At 34.7% G+C, this 24,784-nt stretch overlaps 1 protein-coding gene across 3 annotated transcripts in view; it reads right to left on the reverse strand.

Moving 5' to 3' along the window:
• Positions 1-24,784, reverse strand: part of PSMD14 (proteasome 26S subunit, non-ATPase 14) — an 84,690-nt gene that overhangs the window by 6,238 nt on the left and 53,668 nt on the right. For all 3 annotated transcript variants that reach the window (XM_014445997.2, XM_006083214.3, XM_023745523.1), the window contains 3 exons: positions 15,563-15,670; positions 10,348-10,422; positions 5,620-5,745 (listed from right to left, as the gene is read on the reverse strand). In XM_014445997.2, the coding sequence (XP_014301483.1) occupies positions 5,620-5,745; positions 10,348-10,422; positions 15,563-15,670 (309 nt within the window). The remainder of the gene's footprint in view (positions 1-5,619; positions 5,746-10,347; positions 10,423-15,562; positions 15,671-24,784) is intronic.

Consider the following 24,784-nt stretch of genomic DNA (forward strand, 5'->3'; position numbering starts at 1 on the left):
AATTACTATGGCAGAGCTTACTAGTTGCCTACTCAATATACATCTTCCCTTTCTTCTTTTGTAATGCAACCCTGATTTTATAAAGGCATAAATGCTCCCAGGTGAAGACTACATTATAAAGCTTTCGTCAAAACAAGGGGTGTTCAATTTTCTGCCACTGAGATATAATCAGAAGTGCTGGGTAAGACCTGCAGAAGGGATTCTGAAAGGGAAGTGATTTAGCTGGGAGGTATCCCTCTTTGCCCTTCCGTTTTTCCCCCTGTTGCCAAGAACTCAGATGGGATTGCTAAAGCTGCAGCAATCACCATGAAATCATGAGGCGATTTAAAGGATGGAAGCCAACATAAGGGAAGTGGAGCAAAAGACAGAAGGGTTCTAGGTCTGTGATGACTTCAAACTTTCATACTGGTCTTGAATTGCAAGAGACATACATTTCTATTTTGTTTAAGCTATTGTTACTTTGAGGTAACACAATCTTAGGTATAAATATCACTTGCTTAGTGCAAAAACTGAAAACAATTCAGGATTTACATAAAGTGTATCATTCCCCTTCCTTGCACCTAAGAGGTGACACTTACCATAATTTGTTGAGATCTATGTGAGATAGGTGTCTTTGAAAAAGGGAGGGAAGGTAACATAGTAGGGATTTTTATTATTGTTATACAGGTTAATTTTTCACATATAACAGCAGTTTGCAAATATTTCTTTTAGTTGGTATTTGTAGTTTTTATTCTTCATAATTAACCCTTAAAAGAGAACCAAAAGAGAACATGCTGGTTTAAAGGAATATATCCTATATAATAAAAGGGTAATATGCAAATTGTCCCCTCTATCAGAGTTCAACCAGGGGGTGGAGCCAGCCAGCCAACCTCCCATGCCCCTGCTGCCCCCTCCGGCCGGCTGGACCTCACCTGTGCACGAATTTGTGCACCAGGCCTCTAGTTATATCTATTTAAAATTGAAAGGTAAAATTGGAAGGTGGCCTCCAAAAATGTTATATCACATTACTTTCCCCACTAATGGTGCATTTTCCCCAAAAAATTATTTAATTTGAAAGGAAATTTTCTATGTACAATTTTAATTTTGATTACTTAATAAGGTTGAACTTTTTTTTCATGCTCATATGCCATTGTCTTCAGTTTCCTAGCTCTTTTGTCCAATTTATTATTGTTTTTAATAACTATTTTATAAGAATTCTTTAGATAATATGCAATTTTTGAATACCAGCATTTGCATGGTTAGCAGCTACATAATTCTAGATTATAATAATTACTAGAGGCCCAGTGCACGAAATTCATGCACAGGCAGGGTCCCTAGTGGCTGCCGGCTCCCGGCTAGGGTCTCCCTTCCCCCAGCTGCCTGCCACCACCGCTGGCGGGGGCCTCCAGCTGCCCCCTACTCCTGGTTGAACTCACGGTCAAGGGGACAATTTGCATATTAGGCTTTTATTATATAGGATATATTTTTTTACTTAAAAAAATTTTTTTTAAATAGATTTTTATTGATTTCAGAGAGGAAGAGAGAGGGAGAGAGAAATAGAAACATCAATGATGAGAGAGAATCATTGATCAGCTGCCTCCTGCACACCCCGCGCTGGGGATTGAGCCCACAACCCAGGCATATGCCCTTCACCGGAATCGAACCCGCGACCCTTCAGTCCGCAGGCCGACGCTCTATCCACTGAGCCAAGCCAGCTAGGGCAATAATTATATTTTTTTAAAAAAACTGATTGATTTGAGAAAGAACGGAAAAGAGAGAGAGAGAGAAAAAAAAACACACATCAATTTGGTGTTTCACTTATTTATGTATTCATTGGTTCATTCTTGTATGTGCCCTGACTGGAGATTGATCCCACCTTGGTACGATGCTCTAACCAAGTGAGCTACCCAGCCAGTGAATTCTAACAGTACTTTAATTTAGTATGTTGGATTTCTATGTCTGCTTGCAAACATACCCTGTCATACTTAAATCATGATAATCTGACCTGATTTTCCCAATACTTATATCTATTTTGTTTTTCTAATCTTACTGCTCTAGCACAAACATTTTCATATTTAACACAGCTACTGTAGTAAACAAAATATAATTATATTATTACATATTTAATATGTAAACACATAAAGATATATCTGAAGTTTATTTAAGGTTTTAAGTAGGCAATTTTCTATCTGAAAAGCAAACTGTCAGAATTCAGAATTTACAGGGCTACATGTTTGAAAAGTTGGTAAATTTTTATGTGCCTATGCTATCCTTAAAATGCTCTTTTATCATTCATTGATAAGTATTCAATAAAATATCAACATCTTAAAAAATTGATGCACCTGGCATGAATTAGGAAATTTGAACTAAGAGTGGTGGGTGTTAAAGTTCAATAATTAGAGAAATCAATGACTAATAATCAAGCAGAATCTGAGTGTGGAATTCAGACTTAAAACTGAAAAGTTGGAACAAAGGAATTTAATTATTTTCTAACCTCTGTTTACTTTAGGAGTTAACTGGCACCTAACAATAATTACCTTAATTTAAAATACCAATCAATTAAAAAGAATACTAAGAAAAATTGGTAGCATGGGCTTTTCTTTTTATATTTTAAGTGTTACTAAAAACTCCACCACATTCTCTTTCAATCACAGAGGGAATTACATTTCCAAATTTGGATGGCTTCATATCACAGCTTACACATTGTTTTCATTTTAAAACTAAACCTTACAAGTTTTTGAGTACTACAGAGATTTTTAAAAACTGTAAAATAGCAAAAAAAAAAACTTCTGCGGATGGGCAGCAGTAACCATAAATAGGTTATTTCCTGGCAGTGGTACCAATATGAATTTACTTAAACTTGTAATGTTACAGAGAAATGAAAACCATTCCTACAGTCTGCTGAATAATAACTTGTCATAACTTTTTAATTTATAATAGGTTAACTGTTTCAAATATGATAAATGATTCTCTTTACTCTTCACAGCATAAAAATATATACTAGAAAGATAAAAATATTTTCCTTGTAATCTAGAACCATAGGGGATTTCCAGCTTGAACACTACATATATATCAGGGCATGCTCTACAAAGCCAAACCTAAGTCTGCTGAAATTTAATTTGTATGGGGCCCAGCAACTTTTTTTCAAAGCTCAAATCTCTCAAAAGACATTGCTACACTTGGCAAATTTTATATACCGTCACCTGGTTAATATTTAGTTTGATAAGATGTGTTTATTAATTTACTTTTTGGTGTGATAACCAGTATCAAATTTAACTGTCTCCAAATCATAAGCGCTAGCCCCTACTATTAATTTGTAGTCCTACATTTCTGCTTATTTAAAATGCAACTATCTCCTTTCACAATCCTTCCACTTCTATCCAAATTGGAACTGTTACTAGTACCATCACACTTCTAGTCATCTAGGCGGGAAACCTTGAATTCAACTTCGATTCCTCCTCCTCCTTTCATTTCATCTACCCAATGGGTGCCATGTTTTATTTGTTGACTGAAGCCTTCATTCCCACTGCCACTGCAATAATTCAGATACTCACTCCCTTTTGTCTGGGTAACAGCAAGCTCCTCCTAAATAGAATATCCATTTACAGCACTCCTTTTTCTAATCCATTTTCAAATTGTGCTTCTGAAGTCTGGTTCTTATGTTTCTAAAGCCAGGTTCTGGATATATCATGCCCATGATCAAAAATAACTTTATTCTGCCCAGCTGGAGTGGCTCGGTGGTTGGGTGTTGACCTATGAACCAGGAGATCATGGTTTGATTCCCAGTCAGGGCACATGCCCAGGTTTGTGGGCTGGATCCCCAGTGTGGGACATACAGGAGGCAGCCGATCAATGATTCTCTCATCATTGATGTTTTTATCTCTCTCTCTCTCCCCCTCACCCTTCCTCTCTGAAATCAAATTATATATATATTGTTTCCTGATACCCTGCTACTTGACTTCAATAACTTTAAAAACACTTTAGTCTGCATTATCACGCTCATGCATTATGTACTCTAGCCAAACAGGTTCTAAAACATGTCCTTGCCTTTTCTGTCTCTCCTAATCTTCGCCTGTGATGTTCATTTTGCCTAGGGTAACATTTCTCTGTATGTCTAAATCTTATTTATGCTTTAACATCTAGTTCAAATGTGGTTATCATCGAAGACAGCCTCCTGGGTTGTCCATAGCTAAAAGCACAAGCCTCTGACCTTCTGCCGTGCTTTACATGGACTTCTCTATGGCAGTGCTCTCTAACTTACAGCCTGAGAGTCTACAAATCTCCTAGAAATCTTGTTAAAATGTAGATTGTGATTCAGTAGCTCTGAGAGTCTGTCTTTCTAAGAAGAGCCCAGGTGATACTGATGCAGCTGGTCTGTGGACAACTTGAATACTAAGGTGTTACGGAATACACCAATTTTGACCTGGTATTCTGGTTATCAGCTTTTCTTGCTGCCCCTGTTTTCCTATAAATGAAGGAAATTGTTTTCCACTGCAACTTATATAGGAGATATGCAATAAATATTTATAAACATAACATTGTAAATATGTGGGTGTGTATATATTTTACAAATTCTAGATTTTCAACCCATTAATGGGTTGTAAGCTATATGTATTTGTGTGTAATACTTATGTGTATAATTGAAATAGAATGAAATTGAGTCAAATGAAAAAGAAAATAGAATGTATCACATAAGGGTAAATATTGTTTCATAAAACTTTTTTGCAATTATATAAATGCAATACACACACACACACACACATTTGCATTGTACTAGATCAAAATGTATCAAAATGTAAAACCTATTCTTTATGTGGCTTTGGTAAAAAAGCTGAAAATACATGTTATAGATTGAATCACATCCCCCAAAAGATATGCTGAAATCCTAACCCAAGATAGAGGTTAAAGTTATGCTGCCCCAAGCCAAAGACTGGGACTAACAGAAGCTGAAAAAGAAAGCAGGATCCTCCCCTATAGAATTCAGAGGGAGGATGGCCCAGCCAAGACCTTGATTTTGTACTTCTAGCCTCCAGAACTGTGAGGGAATAAATTTGTTTTAAGACACCAGTAGATAGTAGTTTATTAGGACAGCACTAGGAAACTAATACAATGCAGAAGATACATTTTAGTCATAGCTCAAGTATTTTCTTAATTTCAAAATTATAACAGAACATAAAACAAAAACATTATCATGGCCACATATATTAATACACAATATAAAAACGTTCATAAAATAAATTTTATATGGCAAGTATTAAAATATAACATCTCATTGTTGCCCTTTCCTTCCAGCAAAAAGTCCTCTGAAAATTAAAAGACTTCAAATGTAAAATTATTTTAACAAGTTTACAGAAGCAATGGCAAACTATAGCCCATGGGCCAAATCTAGCCAGCTGCCTGGTTTAGTATGTAAAGTTTTACTAGAACACAGCCTCACTTCTTCCTTTACGAACTCTTACGCTACAAGAGCAAAGGACTAGTAGTTGTGAAAGATCCGATGGCTGCAAAGCTTAAAATATTTACTATCTGATCTACAAATGAAGCCACTCTATTTTAACTAATTATATTTATACAATGCTTGGCATCTAAACATACATATTCCAAAGACTATAAGAAATAAATGTTGGCAGTAACTTTTACCTTATTGTAATTCTTGGCTAATTCCAACATCTCTTTTACCACTGATTCATTATGTTTACAGTGTTCACTGTAGTCTTGAAGTGTCAAACCTTCCATCCAACTCTTCTTATGCAAATTTAGTAACATCTAAAAAACATAAAGAAAAAGTAATAATTTTCTTATATGGAGAATATGTCCTTCATTTATCTTGAGAACAATTTCACAAAAATGTTTGGAATTAATGAATTTAATTTTAACTTAAATAAACTCTAATAAGAATTCTACTAAATTTATATAACCCAAGGAATACTCCAGCCCCATGGCCTTTGTATTTGCTGTTTTTCTGCCTCAAAGACTATTTTCCTTATCTTCCTCAATTTCTTAGAGATAGGTGCCTTCACTAACAACTCAATATAAAAAAACCCACCCACCCTATCTTAAACAACTTTCTTGCTTTAACCTGCTTTATTACTTTTATAACACCATCAACATCTGAAATTTTTTCTTTCATTTTTTTCTATATTCATTTTAGTTGAATTTATTGGGGTTACATTGGTCAATTATATAGGTTTCAAGTACAATTTTATAATACACTAATGGCCCGGTGCACGAATTCGTGCACATTAAAAGGAAATTAATTAGAATATTTTAATATCACCATTCGCCCTTTCTCTATAAATAGAAGTGTCAACCAAATACACGATTGACAATGAGATCGAAACACACTCGTGCGATTGGCACCAGTGAGAGCTTTATATGTATCACACATGCAAGAGTCAACTTAGCCTTTTATACTAGTAGATATAGATTACAGGGGTGGGCAAACTTTTTGACTCGAGGGCCACAATGGGTTCTTAAACTGGACTGGAGGGCCGGAACAAAAGCATGGATGGAGTGTTTGTGTGAACTAATATAAATTCAAAGTAAACATCATTACATAAAAGGGTATGGTCTTTTTTTTTTTAGTTTTATTCATTTCAAACGGGCCAGATCTGGCCCTCAGGCCGTAGTTTGCCCACGGCTGATATAGAACAAACTTGCTTAATTAGACCTGCTTTCTGATTTAGCTAAACTTTCTCCAGCCCAGTGAAGCACCCCAACTTCTCTTTCAGGTAATTGTCAGCAACACAGCAGTAAATATCAACACGAAGCAGATTATTATTGTAGATCACACAGGGAAAACAAAGGGTAAAATATTTAACTGTAGCAGTATTTGACTATATTCTGCACAGTGAGAAAATGTGAAGTCATTTTCAAGGTTCACCATTTCTTACTTCTTTGCAGTTGGGTCAAATTTCTAAGCTTTCTAAATCTCCATTTTCTGGCTAATGAAAAGAAAATAGGATTCCATTGAGTCTCCCATCTATCTACTCCAGGACTTCTGTGAGGACCAAATGAGATGAGGCACGGGAAAATGCTTCACAGACATTTAGTTAAAGTGTGAAATGTTTGCACCTGGCTATAAAGCAAGTCATGTTCCTGGGCTGAAGAAACTGCAAGGAGGCTAGTCGTTGCTAGGGAGAGGAAGCTGGACGTTGCTACGTGACGTCATTACCCAGTGCCCACAGCCACCGTTGCTGGGCTGGGCTGTGGGCCACATTTTGCACCATGTCTCGGCAGCGTTGGCTGTGATTTGGTGGGCTGTCGCTCTGGGGTGGTGGGGGGGCCTGTGACCCACTGGGGGAAGCCAAGTGTTGCTTTGTCCCAGGTCCCTGGTGCTGTTTCTCTGTAAACAGCTAGTGCATGTCACGGCAACTCCTGCATTGAGCATCTGCCCTCTGGTGGTCAATGTGCATCATAGTGACTAGTTGGACACTTAGCATATTAGCCTTTTATATATATACTAGAGGCCTGGTGCATGAAATTCTTGCATGGGGTGGGGGGTGGTGGTGAGGTGTCCCTCAGCCCGGCATGCATCCTCTCCAATCCAGGACCCCTCGGAGGATGTCCAGCTGCCGGTTTAGGCCTGATCCCACAGGGATCCCTCTTGCAATCCGGGACCGCTGGCTAACCGCTCACCTGCCTGCCTGCCTGCCTGATCGCCCCTAACCGCTCTCCCCTGTCAGCCTGATCCCCCTAACTGCTCTCCTCTGCCAGCCTCATCGCCCCTAACTGCCTCTGCTTCACCACTGTGGCTTTGTCCAGAAGGATGTCTGGACGGTTGTCTGGAAGATATCTGGTCTAATTAGCATATTACCCTTTTATTAGTATAGAAGATAATTTGTAAACTGTATTGTGTTCACCATATAATTTTTTTCTTGTTAATGCACTTCCTTCTAACTCAAGAAAAATCAACAGAGAAAGGACTTTGCCCTGTTTATTTCAAGATTACCAGGATCTAGATTCTAGAACAGTATCTAATCATAACAGACACTGAATGAATGAAACTATGTCGCACACTAGATCTTCAACAGCATAGATCAGCTTTCAAATGCCAAGAAGGTGAAATACCCATTTCCTGAATGACTGTGTCAAACTTTCTGAGTTTCAGTTTATATAATCTATTAATTGAGGGCTTGTATTAGATAATCTCTAAATCTCTTTCAAATTCAAACATTCCATTTATAATTTAAAAAATAAACAAATTAAACTTTTAATTCTGACAACTAAAAGTTCAGAATGGAAAGTCATGACACTGGGAAGGAAATGACAAATTCATCTAGTTTGCAATCACATTAGCAAACTGGGATCAGACCCTATGAGTGATCATGAAATTAAACACTGTAGTTCATTATTTTCCAAACTGGACTCCTAGTTCGGAGTATATATTCTTGGAAGTTCATAAATTTTCAAGTTTACAGTCTTAAGATAGTTTTTCTTAAAGTCTTACTCTAAAGTTGTTCTTCAGTTGCAGACTACCATTGAATAAGAGTTTTTTAAATGATTAATACCATTATCCAATGTGAAAGAAAAAAAAATGGTGACTACAAAATGATTCTGAACCAGTATATTTAGGTGAGATCCCTGAGCCATGAAGATTTGAAGACATAGTTAGAAAAACTACTCTACCCATTTAGAGGTTTCCAACTACACATGGCACAAAGTTCTTTTTATGCTGGAGAAGAAACCACATGTCAAAATCATCTGAGACTTTTAAAGAAATTTCCAAATTCCTCCATGTACCTCCAAGGGTCCAAGGGAGCAAGAAGAGAAGTTTGGGGGGAGGGGAGGGATCTGGAAAATTCCTGCACAAGGAACCCCAATTTCTTTGATTTCTTCCTAACTTTGGCACTGATAATGGTCTAGAAAATATATCCTTAGGAAATTTAAATGCAGCTGCAACTACATGTGCTATAAAGCTACCTGTAACGAAGTGTTGAGAACTGGATTTCCCTACCACTTCAAAAGCAGAGGAGCAGGATATCCCTGCCATGGGGATTCCATTGTGGCCCTTAGGGAAGTCTGGGGGTTAAGTATACAGGTTGGTAGGATAAGAGTAAAGGCAAAGCTTTTGGTAATGAGAAAGCACCTGAACTGAGCTACTAGAAGCATAACTGTAACATTAATTAATTTATATATTTGTATGTATGTTTTTTTAAGCCAAGGATGGTGGCTAAGTGTATGTAGTAGGGAAAATAAATAAATCAATAATTCTTAAATGTAATTAATTGAATATTTATAAAAGTTGGATGTAAGATATCAGATTGATAAACTACTTATATATCTGAATGTATTTTCCAGTTTGTGGCTAAGTAGTGCCCCTTTTCACAGCCGGTAGCTATTCTATGTAAAATTAAAAATAACTGATGAACCTGTGGATGCAGCCTGACTCCAAGGCTTGTCATACTGGGGTGTATGTTGGGAGCAGTGATTATATGATCTGTTCAACTGTTTTCTCATGGAATTAATCCTCTGTGTGTGCAATATCGAGAAAGTTTAATATGAGCTCTGATTTTGGTCTGTTAAATCTTAGAGAAATACATAAGAAGGAAAATGTTAAATGTAACCAATCTTAGAACCCTTTAACTTTAAAAAAAAAAAAAAGTGATAATAATGTACTTCAAGCTATTAACTACATCTACCACAGCAGCCCTGGCTGGTGTGGCTCAGTTGGTAGGAGTGTCATGCTATATACCAAAAGGTTGCCAGTACTACTCCCTGTCAGGGCACATACCTAGGTTGCGGGTTCGATCCCCAGTCGGGGTGTGTACTGGAGGCAACTGAGCGATGTTTCTCTCCTACATCAATGCCCCACCCCCCCACTCCAGTCCCTTCTTCCTTCTCCCTAAATTAAAAAAATTAAAGAATAAAAAATTAAATTAAATTAAAATCTATCTTTAAGTATCTGAAAACCTCAAATTGCATTTCCCTTTTGACTCACCTTTAATTTACCCTAGGTAAACATGGTACTTTTTAAAAAGTAGTACACAATTACAATCTAATGTATTCCTTTCCAATGTGGAAAACTATTCAGTTTTTAGTTATAAAAGGCCGTTTTATTGGAGAAGACAAATTAACCAGAAAAATCACAGAACTGGGGGCTTTTATAATTTATCACAAAACCAAACTGAAATCTGTATTTCCTACTTTCTCTCCCACTTTAGCACCTACCAATAAGGTAAAATATCTTCCAATATATCCAATAAAATATTTCTTTCTTTTATGCTGCAATTCATCAGGAATAAAAAAATATTTGGAACACTTCCATGAAATAGGTCAACAATTAAAATTCAAGTATACCAGGTCATAGTTTAAATGGTATGAAAAAGACATTTTCTTCCCCTCTATAACATAAAAATTTAAACTTACCTTCTGTTCTAGTTCATTTTTCCGATAGTTAATAGTAATAGAGTAATAATGTCTGTTTAGTCCATGAATTAATGCCTATATAGACAAATGATTTGAAAAAGGACAAATTAATATTTTTCACTTTATTAAAATAAATACAACTGTCTGAAACTCTTAACATATCCTGTAGACAATACCTTCATTATCTTCTAAAAAAGGCATTTTATCCTAATAAAGATTAAATTAGTTCTCTGAGCTACAAGTTTAGAATGAGGTTTATAGGTGTGGGTCACACATTCTTCAAAGCATGATCTAGAGCAGCACAAATTCAACAGTTTCAGTAGCCTTGCTCAATCAGAGACGGGGTTTGACCTCATCATAATCCAAATTAGACATTAATTATTCATAAGTTATTAAGCCTAATTTTATGATAGCTTTGGGGAATCTTTGTTATTTCAAAATTAAAGCCTAAAAAGGCTTTTATTTCTTCACACACAACATTAAAGTGGGATCTCCCTTCTTAATTCAGTTCTAACAGATTCAAATAATTGTGTCCCCACATGTCTCCCAATGAACAAAGTAGTTTGTCTTACTGGGTCTATTTAGCTCATGCTCAATCTCACTAACCAGATATCCCTCCCACCCCCTAACTGCACTTGACCTCCAAGACAAACAGGCAAATCATAATAAAAATTTAATTAATGGTATGGCTTTATTAAGAAACAATAACCCTGCATGTGCTGGAATCCATTCACAACTGCTCAAATATCTAACTCCAGCCAAGAAAGTTCAGAGGGCCAGAATGGCATTCTGAGGGACCCTTATCAGCCTGCTATATACCTCGGACATATTTTCAACAAGTATAAAAATAAAGAGGGTTTTGGGGTTAGCTCTCAGGAAACGAAAGATAAAGCAAACCAAAACAACCGCCATGCTCTCTAATTATTAGATTTCAGAGTGTAGGTGTTACGGTATTGAGGTAGAAGGGGTGGAAAGGAACTATTTAATAAGCACCTAGTATCCGCTTTATACATAGGTCTTCTAATCGTCACAACAATCTAGTAAGTAGGATGGTTCCATTTGTATTTTGCCAGATAGGAAAATAAGACAATAATCTTAATTTGTCCCAGTTTATAGCTAGTAAAAGGTAAAGCTGGGATTTGAATCCAAGTGTTTCTGATTCCAAAATCCATGTTTTTTCTGCCATACAATGCTATAATGTGCCTTGGGAAATTCTTGGATTAAGTCTTTGAATTTTAAGTTATCAGGATAAAAACAAAGCAGAGCTTAGTTTGCTAGCAAAAACCACTCCATAAATACCAAAATATTTTAATACATACTGTAATAAGCCACTTATATTCTTAACATTTGCTATAATAAAATAGTTGATATATAAAATTAAAGTACTTAAGAGCACTTATTAAATCCTTATCCATTTTAATAATCATCAGGAGCAGTGAATTAAATTTCAGTGTATAGAAATGCTGTAGTGTAGAGATAAAAAAAAAAGTAGAACTAATGAGGGCCTTTCTCAAATACTCATCTTTATGCAAATTAGTAAAAGTATCTGGTGGGTAGAAGAATTAGAAAAAGGTGCCCAGTCCTCCAACCAGACACAGACTGGCTGGAGAGTGGAGCTTAGATTTCAGATGCCAACTGCCCCCTCATCCAAGTACCTTTGTGCGATATCCTAACTACATAATTCTACATATTGGCCATACAGTTAGTAACAGCTATGGTCAATAGTTCTAGAAGTCAGCCAATGTGCCCACAGACAGGTCCATATTCTGGAGATTAACTGTACTGCTGAAATATATAGTTTGGTATTTGAAGGCACTACCTACTTGATTTTCAATTACATTATTTAGATAAAAGTATTAAAACTAACAGAGGCAGTGTGAAAGATTAGCAGGTATAACAACAAAGCAAACATAAGTTTAAATCAAATGATATCCTCAAGCCGTCTTCAAATTTTTCCTCATCTGCTGTGTACCCCCCAGTGAATTTAGCACAAATCATAATTAGCCATGTGCAGTCCTCCTTCCGCATGAGCCCAAAAAGCACAGCTTATTGTTCAGCTCAGAAGATAATAAATTCTCTCAAATTAACCAATCTAGTTGAATTGAATTATAAGTTGTGGTTGCATATGCCAAATATATGATTAGTTTTATCAAGAAAGAGACTAAACTTTTGAAAGGGTCAAACTGTAAATTAAACACAATATACCAGCAAATGCCATAGTATGTTAGGCAGAGAAAGGAGAAAGGTATGTAGCCAGAAAGTTTCTTAAAACATCAACACTTACTTTTTAAGTTACAATTAACAAAGATATGGCAGAGTTAGGAAAATTTAAGCAATTCTTCATTAAAACAGGATTATGTTCCAGAAGCTCATTCATTACTTGGCTATTTGAAATCTGCAACAGTTTCTCACAGAAGAGCGCTCTAAAGCACAGTTCTATTCTGTAATATATACTGTGGGCTAAATAAGCGTCTGGTGTCTGACCAATTTTTACAGCACCACTTGTAGGACAATATATTTTCATTTATTTACAGAGCTTAGCTTACTTGGCTCTTGGATATCCTGACCCTTTATTTCTTTGCTCAAAGCCTGCCACCCTTTCAAGAAGAAAGTTCTGCCTAGGTTGGAACTCAGTACCAATCTAAGATGTTATCTATTCTAGAGGAAGAATGGTTTAGAGGAGGAACTAGACAAAGGGGAGTTTGGAGACCCTTCCTGCTGATCAACTTTCAGGTTATTTCTATGCTTCTCTAGTTAATATTTAGAGCAGAGCTTATAATTTTGTTGGTATGACAAATTTAAAACAAGTACACAAATAATCATCACAGTGAAATAAACTTCAAAATCAATCACCACCTAAATTATTTATATTTCCGTATTCACAAAATAACGCAGTCTCATACATTAACAAATAAGTCTATAGTGTAGGCATTATACTTTCCCCTCTCTACCAGGATTATTAATGGCTTCCCTTATTTAAAACATTAAAGTTCATATAAACTTTGTCTATTAGCTTTGTCTTATGGTAGATAATTCAACATTGTTAGTGCTTTTAAAATAACATTTTCTAAAAGCAGTATGTTTCATTGTAGACAGTTAAAGAAATATTTGGAGAAGGAAAAATAAGAAAAAAAAATCCTTCCATCCAAAGATAAGTAATACTAAAATTTTGGTATAAATACATAGGCACAGTTTATAATATATATTTGCAACTTGTTTATCTTACTTTATAATCTTTTTCTTACTTAACAAACTTTCCCAAATTATTAAATACTACTGTCCAATAGAATCAGATTTTTTTCAGCATTACTATAAGAATAGTAAAAAAAAAAATCAGCATTAGAAAAGCATAGTGACCACCAGCATGAGTGATGGCTGCTGTCAGTTTTCTATCCCCACTACTTGACAGTTGGTTTAAAAGCAAGATCATCTCAACACGAACTAGTTTTCCTTCAAAATAAAAAGCATGTCCTTTCTGAAGAGCTTCTGATCCCCGAGTTAAAAATTCTGTTAACATATCACCACATTCTTCTGGGTTGCTTTCTTTGTAGCTTGTTTTAGAAAACTAATTGTTTTAAGGTGTAGCTTTTTTCTGCCACTTTTTAGCTTGATTCCATTTGAGTGTTTTAGTACTGAAACTGTCTTAATACTGTAAAACACCCAGATATATGTCATTCTGATGGGCGCTATATAAACTGTGAAATAAATATACTTACAGATTTTAATTGGAAGGCAAAACAAACTAAAATAAGAAAAAACCAATGATGCTTTATAAAGTCCATCTCAAGTTACAGACTATAAATTAGGACCAAAAAATACAAAGTGGACAGGGTAGAATAGAAAGAAGCAGATTTTTTTATGTTGATTATACTCAATTTTTCATGTTAAAACGCGGTGTTTAAATTTAAAAGATGAAATCTGCAACAGGTGGCTATTGACTTGCAATTAGTGAAAACTTCTGGCAGAAACATACCATGAAGTAATCACAATGATCTTGGATTGTGAGATGCTACTTAACCTTTTGCAAAAAATAATGAAGTAGTATGATGCTATGGGGGTTTATAAGAAAGGTCATTATCACAGGCTAAACAGGTCCAATAATATACTCTCTTGGAACATGCAAGCATGGGCTTGTCTGTACCCAATCAAAAACACTGGTAGCTTATTTCATACTCATTATACTTTGCAGTTTTCCCTGACTTATGAAAAAATTTTCCCCCCAAAGTGACACACCTCAAATCCTTTGAAACAAAACATTTCACTCTGATGGAAGATTTCAGATTACTTTTGACTGCTGCAGAAGTAAACTTCTAAAAGTACAGTTATCAAAGTATCAAAATATAACAAAGGCCTAACCATAAATAACTACTAAAAGTACAGTTATCAAAGTATCACAAAGGCTTAACCGTGGATAACTACTAAAGCCACAACTCCCCAAAGACAATGGTATCGCAGCGTAAGGTTTCAGAGGTGGAACAGCAATAGCTACTATGAAGACTCTGTCCTACGTGTTCTATTTAACCAAACATGGTATTTCTGTCCTTTTAATTAATCTTCAGAGAAGCAATTAACTGTATAGACACAGGTTGTGGTGCATTTAAAAACACATTTAAAATAATTTTTGCAGATTATAAAGACTTGTATAAAAACAATGAGGCATGTGAATGATACAAAGAAAACATTAATCACTCAGGAGGATATTAAGTGTTGAAAACTGTAACGGCTGACATCACTTCAAACAAGATATAAATGCTAATCAAAGGTAATATATAAATATGTTTTGTAGGACTTGATTTAAAGGTGAGGATTAAACAGAAAAAGAAAAAAATTTAAATACTGTTTGGGAATTATTTCTGGGCACCTCTTAAAATTTACATCAATTATGAATGACCCCTAATGCACTCCACCTGGAACTCCTACTGATCCTTACCAATGTTAACCATGCAAAGCCATAAGGTTATTTCAAGGTAAAGATTATACTATGCTCCCCAAAAGGGTGTCCTCAAACTATTAGGAAAGTTTAAAGACTATACTAAAAACTGACTCACATAAGCAAATCTAACTTTTCAACAATATTTCCATAATCTTTTAAAGCACAAAAAAAGTAATCATATACAAGTTAAAATGCTAAGTGTTAGATCTCAGAATGGCCATTTTTAACAGCTTTTAAAATGTAAAACATAGTTTTTAACACATTATCAAGTAGGGGCATTACCTGGATAGATGGCTTGTTTAAATGACCCAGATTTGAGGTCGTTTGTCTTGGTTCATGTCCTAGGACCATCATATTAGCATTGATCAATCTGAAGGCATCAATAACAACCTGTAAAAACAAGGTGTCAGGTCAATTCTCTTTTAAAAAGCAAGTGATGATGCCAAGCAACAGTGGACAAGGCATGATCAACTTGCATCTGTTTCTGGCCTATTTCCAGGAAATCATTTAATTATAATATTAATAAAAAAGAGCCTCCTGCTGACTGTGCCATCAGCACACCACCCTCAATCTTGTAATGTAAGGTGACACCAATTATTGCAATTTTCATAAGGCAGTAAAGAAAAATATTAACTTTGCATCTTTATTATTGAAGTGCTTCATTACTAAACTTACACTAAACAGCCTTCAGTGGTGTGCATATGTTTGTCACCTAACGTTTACCTAATCAAAATGAATGACAAAGAGAAACTAAAACTGAAAGTGAGCACAAGCTAAGGGACCACATCTAAAGCCCAGCCCTGTCACATCAATTATACCACCACAGTACTTGAAATGACAACAAAATTACAACCAGCAAGGCACTTGCTCCATGTATTCTCTTCTAGTCAGATACCTTTTACTTCTTGTGACTATAAAAGACTCTATATCTTGTGTGATGGCCTTAAGTGTCATCTGTGAAGCCACTGTCAGGAACAGGCAGCACAACACAAGAAAACCAAGGTCATCTATGCTTTAAGCCAGGAACATGGTATAGAACGACATGGCACGCAGTTCATAGTAAAGAAATAACAATAGGAATCCTCTTTGTGCTAAGTGTATTCAATATTTCTGTATAGAAAGACTTCAAATTCTTACATGATACAATGTCATCTGTTAGCTCTTATATATTAAGAGATTTAACAAGAATCACATACTGTCTCATAGCTTTTCTCTGTTCATTACCATGGATTTGAAAGAACTCATTAAAGCTTTTAAATGTAAAGTTTTAAGTAAAGCACTGGAACTTTGCCTCTTTCAGGGAACTGAAATCAATTACCGAGAGAATAAACTCAATACATTTATTTATCACATAAAAACAATCTTAAAGCAGGATAATATAGTATTTCTAAACTTGTCTTACATAGTGTTAAACAACTGAGATTTATCAACATTTTAAAAGCTATTGCTATTTAGTGGGTTGTACATGTTGTCTGCTAAAGAACAAGATTTAAAGAAAGAGAGAAAACAAAAATCTCCCTTTCTAAAAGGCTGCCACAAAAGGTCAAGAGTATCAGAGTACTAACTGAAACCACAGCACTAGGAAAAGTGAGTCAATCTCAGGCCTCTATCCACTCTAAGGCAAAAACAAACAAAAAAACAAAACAAAAAAAAACCCCCCACAAAATCAACTTTGAATTTTGCTCTTATTTCTAACAGTTTGAAATTCCTCAAAGGTTCCTCTTGCCTCAAAATAAAACCAAGTATCCCCAAAATGTATGATTTAATAGTTTGTGAAACTATTTTCTTTTTATACAAAAACTACAATCCAGGTTTAACTTTCACATTTATATATAAATATATATGTCCATCTGTATACTTAAAAATTTTTCTAATCATGTTTTTCCATATAGCAATAAAAATAGGTACTAATATCAGACATTATAATACTTTAAAACAGTTGTCTAACATTTTCTATTGAAAAGCACATAAAATGAGATAAAATTAAAATGTAGTCCAAAGAAAAGTGACCATTTTGATAGATGTGCAACTTAAATACAGAATTAAGAATTGCCACTCTTACTATTAGTGGTAAATACATAAGAGCAAAGCATCATTTTGATCCAAATGTTTTTAGAATACTTGGTTTCCATTTTTAGATTTCAGTAAAATGATTTGTAGGAAAATACACTACAAAACCATGAAAATTCCATATATATAAAATGCCTATATACTTTTTTATATTGAACTCTTTCAAACAAAAACAGAATAGAGCTACTTTACATGCAAAAATATCTGTAATATTTCTCTGGAATATTATAAGCAGGTGTGAAACTTCATAAAAAAGGAAATTAAAATACCACCTAAGTAGATATCATGATCAGTTAAAAACAAATGTGAATAAAAATTTTAAATTCTATTACAAATTAAGAGAAAAATTCAACAATTTAATATACTGTTCAGCTAATAAATGATGGCCTATGTGAAACAACATGCTTAGGTGGACAATTCCTGAGTAGCAATATGATAGCCAATAGAAAATAAATACTTTACACTAAGATTAAAGGAATTTGCTGCCATCACTATAGCAACTGTCTAAGGAAACTAACATGTTCAACAACCTGCAGACCAAAATTAGACTTAGTATGCAATAAAAACATAAATATGGCAATAAAGTCTACATTTTAATTTCTGTACAATTTTATAATTGCTTTTTGCGCTGTGAGAATAAGTGGGTTTCTCCTTTAGAGCAACCTATCAAAATAGACTCATTAATGTCCAGTGCACTAATGAGCAATGGGTAAAGAAGGTGTTAATTATGCCACTGTACGATTCAAGAAAAAGCCCCAGTGAGCACTTGGAGGTGTGTACAAGCTGAAGGCGTTTCTCCATGTTTATGTATTTACAGCATGATGCAATAGAATGACAGCAAAGTGGTCACTCCATGGGTAAGAATGAAAAGCTTGGATACGATATACTGAACAAAGAACCCCCAATGATTAATTAAGGCATTAGAGGGGGGAACAAGGCAAATAATCCACTTTTTGGAGCTATATGAATTTTCTAAGGAGTTTGTTTTAAAGTATATATACATCAAACCAGTTCAGTTTATGCCTTATAAATCCAAATAGGAATTTAGCAAAAAACAAAACAAAACAACACAAGAACTACCTACTTAATAAGTAATAAAACCTGTAAGCTAAAGCATGAAGAATATTTTCAGGAATATGATGCTACACTTTTTTAATTCCCTTCCATGCTGTAGTCCTACACACCATACCGAATCTCTATTCACCAGCCTGATCATTTAATTTTTTCTGGTACAAGTGCCTTGAGACTTTTCAGAGGTCACTGCAACAGTAGACAGCTTATAACAAAACCATTAGCAGTTTGGCTAGCTTAGGGAAACCTCTTACTTTCCTTTTTTGTTTATTATCACTGCATGAATCTGCAGCATATGATAGTTTATAATTTCTCAGGCTTGTTAAATTCATGTTAAAGGTCTGTTTTCTTGTTGAATAAATTTTGTTCATATAATGCTGCCTATTTCATACACTCAGTCTTTAATAGCACCTTTGGTCTATGCGCAACTCACAGATCAAAACAGAGGACTAAAATAGGGGTTGATGATGCTATTTACATGTGTGATTCCTGCTGTCTTCTTGTTAGTAGCTTTAATATAATAGAAGACCTTGTCTGTTTTGTAATTAACACATCTTTACTGGAGAGATATTTGGAAGTGATTGCTGTGAATATACTGGTTAGTAAAATAAACACAATCACACACCACTTTCTGTTATCAGACAAATTTGTGAATTGTACACATTATATTCCAGATCAACAAACTGTGATATAACAGCCAAGTAGAAGACACATATTTATATAACCCTTTATTTTTCTGAAAATATGTATTCATTCTGACCTTGCAAATATAATTAGCTTGTGGGATGTGCAGATTTCAGTATCATGGTTGCTTTACTAATTGCAACTCTTGGAAATAGACACTAAATATTTGGAAGCTGCCAATACAAAATAAAAACTACATCTTTTTTGTACATCTGTCTTAGCTTATAAAAGCAAAATAGTTTTAAAAACAATACTGTGTTCCATATTTATTCCAAGCCCACCCAAGGGTCAAGAACCTATCGTTTCAATTTAATAACGAATATGGTTTAGGACTCAAAACTAATTATTTTTTAATCCCGCTTAATTCATATTTTTGGCTTTTTTCATGAGTATAGTACAGTTTATCCAATATGCTATTTATTTTTAAATTTGTGTTTTCATATCAACTGCTAGGTCACTGAAAGACTAAATTAAATTTCTAAAACACCAGTCTATATTTCCCAATTTTTACAGTCAAAGGAACTTATATTTTTAAGTAACTCTTAAAATTAGTTAATACAAAGGAAAAGGTGTTTGAAAGAAAAATGCATAGCATTTCTGGCAGTAGTTATATAATTCATAATACCCCTTTCTCTTTTTTAATAGTAGCTGCTGCCTTTGGCATTTACAATTGTACTTACATTGAAGTCAATGACTATGGGAAGTGTTTATACAGAAAATGAACTAGAATAATTTTTTTGAAGCTTGAAAAAAAGTTTTAAACCTCAAAATCAATGTCAAACATCAGAAAAAGGAAAAAGTGTTACAATTCAGTAACCAGTTAAGTTACATATTTAAATTTATATAAGCCTACCACCATATAAAGTCTCTGAATGACTATAAAAACACTAGGTGTGGAAAGAAAAGCAACACCCATATCAAATATCCTTTATCACTTAGAAATGACCTGTTATCAACTGCTTAGGCTGTTTCCAGATTCTTTAAAAATTAAGGGTGCATGTGACCTGGGAAGTACTGCTGGGGTTTGTGACCATTTCGTTACTTCTGCTGCCATGCACTGCCAGACATCTACAAGAGAAAAACATCTATGTCTCTTGTAAGCCCACAGCATAAAAAATTCAAAGAAATCTTACTTTTTATGTCATTTCCAATGAAAAGCACTAAGAACTAAAACTGACTCATGCCAAATGCATATCACTGAATTGCTGTGATTTCTTAGTCTCAAGTTTGCAACATGCAAATTATTTATAAAATGTCAATTTTAACTTTGAAAAAGAAATTCCTATGTGTGTGTACATTTTCTTTCTTCATCCTTGGAGAATTGCTTACTGTAGTTAGAGATCTGTAGTACAACTTCAATATATTTGGAGGAAAGCGGGATGGGGTGTAACAAGCATAATGTACTTTTTCTGACAAGTGAAGACATGCATCAAAATTTAAACAGAAAAAACACAAGTTTTGAACATATATGCCTTAATGAAAAAAAACCTGATCTTTAGAAACTAGCATGGCAAAAGGTAATTAGCCATTTTTAGAGTCATGAAACTTTGTTAACAAACATATAATTAAGTCTTAAAGTTTGGCATGATTTTTTAGTGTACACATGTAGTCAGTCTGGTATAGGTATTTAAATGCTTGAGATACTTTGGTGTCAGAATCCTGCCCAAGTTAGAATTCTGGCTCTATCACTTACTAAGTAAGTGATCTAATGTAAGTTATTTAAGCTCTCACTGTCTCCGTTTGTGCATGAATGACACCTCATAGAGTTGGTGGTAAGATTAAATAAAATAATGCATATGTACCTGTTCCATAGTTACTAGTGTTACTAGCTGTGGCAGTCATGGAATTGCCCATCTCAGATTTCCTTTCAAGAGAACCTGCTGTGGAGAACATAGCTGACTCACAGCCTCCAGATGCTGCACCTTCAGGTCCTCTGAGGGTTCACCCTGGGTCATGCTTCCCTTGGGTTGCTCCCAGCCAATGACTGAGCAACAGGGGTACTAGACCCTAGCCATTCCTGTCAAATAAGGGATTCCTCTAAAGGGAAACGTTGCCTCAAGGACTCCCTTTAGTCTGACTGAAACTTAGAAATACGCTGCAATCTGATGCTCTTCTACCCAGTCCTACTTTTCCTTTGTCTTCCTCAGGATTAAACCTGTACTGCTGTCTGAAGGTGTTTCCCCTAGTGATCTCTTGCACATCTAATCCCATTTTGGCATCTGCTTCTTGGAGCACCCAAACTGACACAGTAAACAAAGCAGAGGACAGTGTTAAAGTTAGAAAAAAGCTATTCTCCAAACCAAATCAGAACTATGAATTTGGCATCCACAAACACCTGGAATATGAAAACATCAAAAGGAAACCAGGGAGAGACACTTAGGGCATATATTTCCTTAGGAAAATTCCTAATTAAAATAAAAATGGCATAGTTATACTGAAATTATTTTTTTAAAAATGACAATATGTCTAGAATCTCAATGTTCTTGCAAGATAGATATTTCTAGACTTTACGTGACAAATGCACAGTGAACTTAAAAACTGAACTCCGCAGGAGACTATTAATGAGCTACAAGAGACCCGATCATCTCTGGTCACTGGTCTGATCCCAACATGGAGTACCAATTCTACCTGGCGGCTACTCTGTCAGCCTACATAAAATGAATGAAGTCCACATTCCTCTCTAGTAAACAAACTAAAGCAAGACAACTGGCATGCTTATCGACAGTTGCACATAAAGTAAAGGAATAAGAGGCTCGACTAAAGGCTGGGGCTTGACTACGTTAGCAAGGAGGTATGGAGGGTGAATGAGGGGAATAAAGGACTTACATACATTTGTTGTGCTTTAACATCACCTTCAAAGACAAATGCAAATATAGCCTTTAAACTGCCATCTCTCAAAAGGCAAGGTCATTTTCACAGAAAAAATATGTAAAGGTCAATTACTTTTCTATGTATCACTTTTCATATTTTTATTGGGTTTATTGATTGTACAGAAATTATCTTGTCTAATGTTCTCAACAACTAAGAGGTATTAATATTCTCAATTTATGGATGAGGAAAGCAAAAATCAGGGGACTTGATGATGCCACTACGATTTGTTTCAGACACAGCATGCCAAAGCCAGTACTCTTCATCACCAAGCTATTTGATATAACAGTTATCCTAACACAAAAGCAAAAAACAAACAAACAAAAAAAACTACTATTAGATTCAGTTACTTGACAGCAAGGTTTGAGTCTTAATCACCATTGAATATCCATTTCCCAGTGACTCTCTGGCACACATAATATGGTACAGAATAAATATCTATTGAAATGTGAAACGCTCTAAGAAAGCATTTTTGGATATTATTGTATACATAGTTTTACTATTCAGGTTTATTTTATATAGATAACATTCATTATCTATAAAAAATCTGATCACAAGCTTGACAAAAAATACACTTTACCATTTCCTCAGTTTTGAATCCATAAAAACTGTTTTATGGCATGCTGAACTGAAAAGCTCAAACATCACTCAAGCACTGACCTGTGTTTAATTTGAAATAAAAACTGCAGAGAATAAAGGTATTTTAAATGTAAAAAAGTGACAGTAAGCATCTATTAATTAGCTTACTAGCAGCTAAGAACAATCACTGAAGAATCAACTATGACTAGGAAGAAAATTTACCACTACAATCAATTCTACCCTCTTCAGGAAATTACAATAACAACATTAAAACTGCCAAAACTAAGTCCCAGGTCCAGAAATATCCTCATCCTATATAATAAAAGGCTAATATGCAAATTGTCCCCTCGACCAGGAGTTTGACCAGGGGGTGGGGCTGGCCGGCCAACTGCGCATGGCCCCTCTCCCCCGACCTGATCGGGTGAGCCGGCTGGACCCCACTTGTGCATGAATTCGTGCACCAGGCCTCTCGTACTTAATAAGAGCTAATGTCAAATCGTTTGAATATCTTAAACAAATAATATATATATAGGTTATGAAAAGGCCTTTTAAACCAAGTCATGTTTCCATTTGCTGGTACAAACAGGCTGGTACAGGGAATAGATGTTACTCTTGTCTCCAGTGTATAACTGGTATACAGTAGTAGTCAATAAGTGTCTGTTGAATGAATGACCAGGGATTAGACTGGAGAATGAAAAGCATTACAGAAGCAAAAGAGTGAGTAGATAATATTCTTATAGATAACGGAACACTAAGAACTGTTAGATTTATATAAGATTTATGCTTGTTAGAATTTTAAACAAAAAATTGCTTTAACATTCCAACAAACAATTTCTGATTATATTAGCTAAATGTTATAAACCATTACATTTGTCTGTCAGGTGTAGTATAGGTACATTAGTACCTATAGTATTTTCTTAGCTATCGTCACAGACTAAATCTAATACTATTAAAAAACTTCAATTTGATAACAAAAGTGCAAAACAGAAAGCAAACAAAAGATACAATAGTAAATAAACTTGTCCCAAGAGTTGGGTGGGTATGCTCAGAGCTATATTAAAAGTGGAAATAGAATTTTTATGTGTCCTATTTTCTATTTTTCTCTTTCAATCTGGAAAATGAGATGAAGAAAAGGTGTGTATGTACAATTTGAGATTAGGATTATCCAGCTCTCACTGATCCTTAAGGGATAATAATCAAAAGAGAGTAAAAGAAAGTCTTATGAATAACAACTATTCTAAATATCTTGCACTACCTTCAAAAGACAAATGACATGGTAAACTTGAACTCTAGCTCTGATTACACACAAATTCATCAAGGCTAAGGTTTGTGAACAAGTTGCCTCACTGAGCTTGTCAATTCACACATTTAATAAATGACTCTATGACTCCTCTAACATATAAAAATTACTTACTAAAACTCATAAAACTGCAGTTTTTTATATGCTGAAAGCCAAACTGATAACAGTGACCAATGACACATCCATTCCTTGATTTTATTTTATAAAAATTTATTTAAAAAACTACTTAAAAAATAACAAAACAAAACAAAAAAAATACTTTTGCCAGACAATATATAAATTCCAAGACATGAAAACGTTTTTATCCCAAAAGAGGCTCCAAAACACAAAATGGTTTTAAGTATAATACATTTAATTACTTCAAAGGCCAGAATTTTAATGTAATGTATTCATTTTCCTCTTCATCAGCATGCCCCAGAGAAATATGCTGGAAAATAGTAATTGCTCAATAAAAAGTAGCTGAATCAGAAGAGCATTCCTAAATTCATCAGGATATAGAAAATACAAGGGAAAGTTTGCATTTCTTTTATGGAATGGAAAGTTTTCATTATCTTCATCTTCCTAAAGTGAGCAAGTTAGTAATTAATTTATAGACTTATTCTTAACAAAACTTTCAGAGATATTCACATTTTTAAATATGCTTGTTGTTAATTCTTTTAAGTAACAATTACTTTAATCTTCAGAATAATAAAGTACCATTTATTGCACACCTCCTATTATGTATGGCATGTGTACACTAATCATGCATATGTCATTTCATAATATTCACAATATTATGATAGTCACTAAAATCCCTATTTTATAGACGAAAAAATCTGAAGCTCAAGAAAGTTAGGTAACTTGCTCAAGGTCATGCTGTAAAGAAGATATAAAAATGGAATTCTAATGTAGGTCTGATCCCAGAGCCTGTGTTCTTCATTACTCTATGTCCT

Source organism: Myotis lucifugus, unplaced genomic scaffold (genome assembly GCF_000147115.1).
Source record: "Myotis lucifugus unplaced genomic scaffold, Myoluc2.0 scaffold_5, whole genome shotgun sequence".
Classification (NCBI taxonomy): domain Eukaryota; kingdom Metazoa; phylum Chordata; class Mammalia; order Chiroptera; family Vespertilionidae; genus Myotis; species Myotis lucifugus.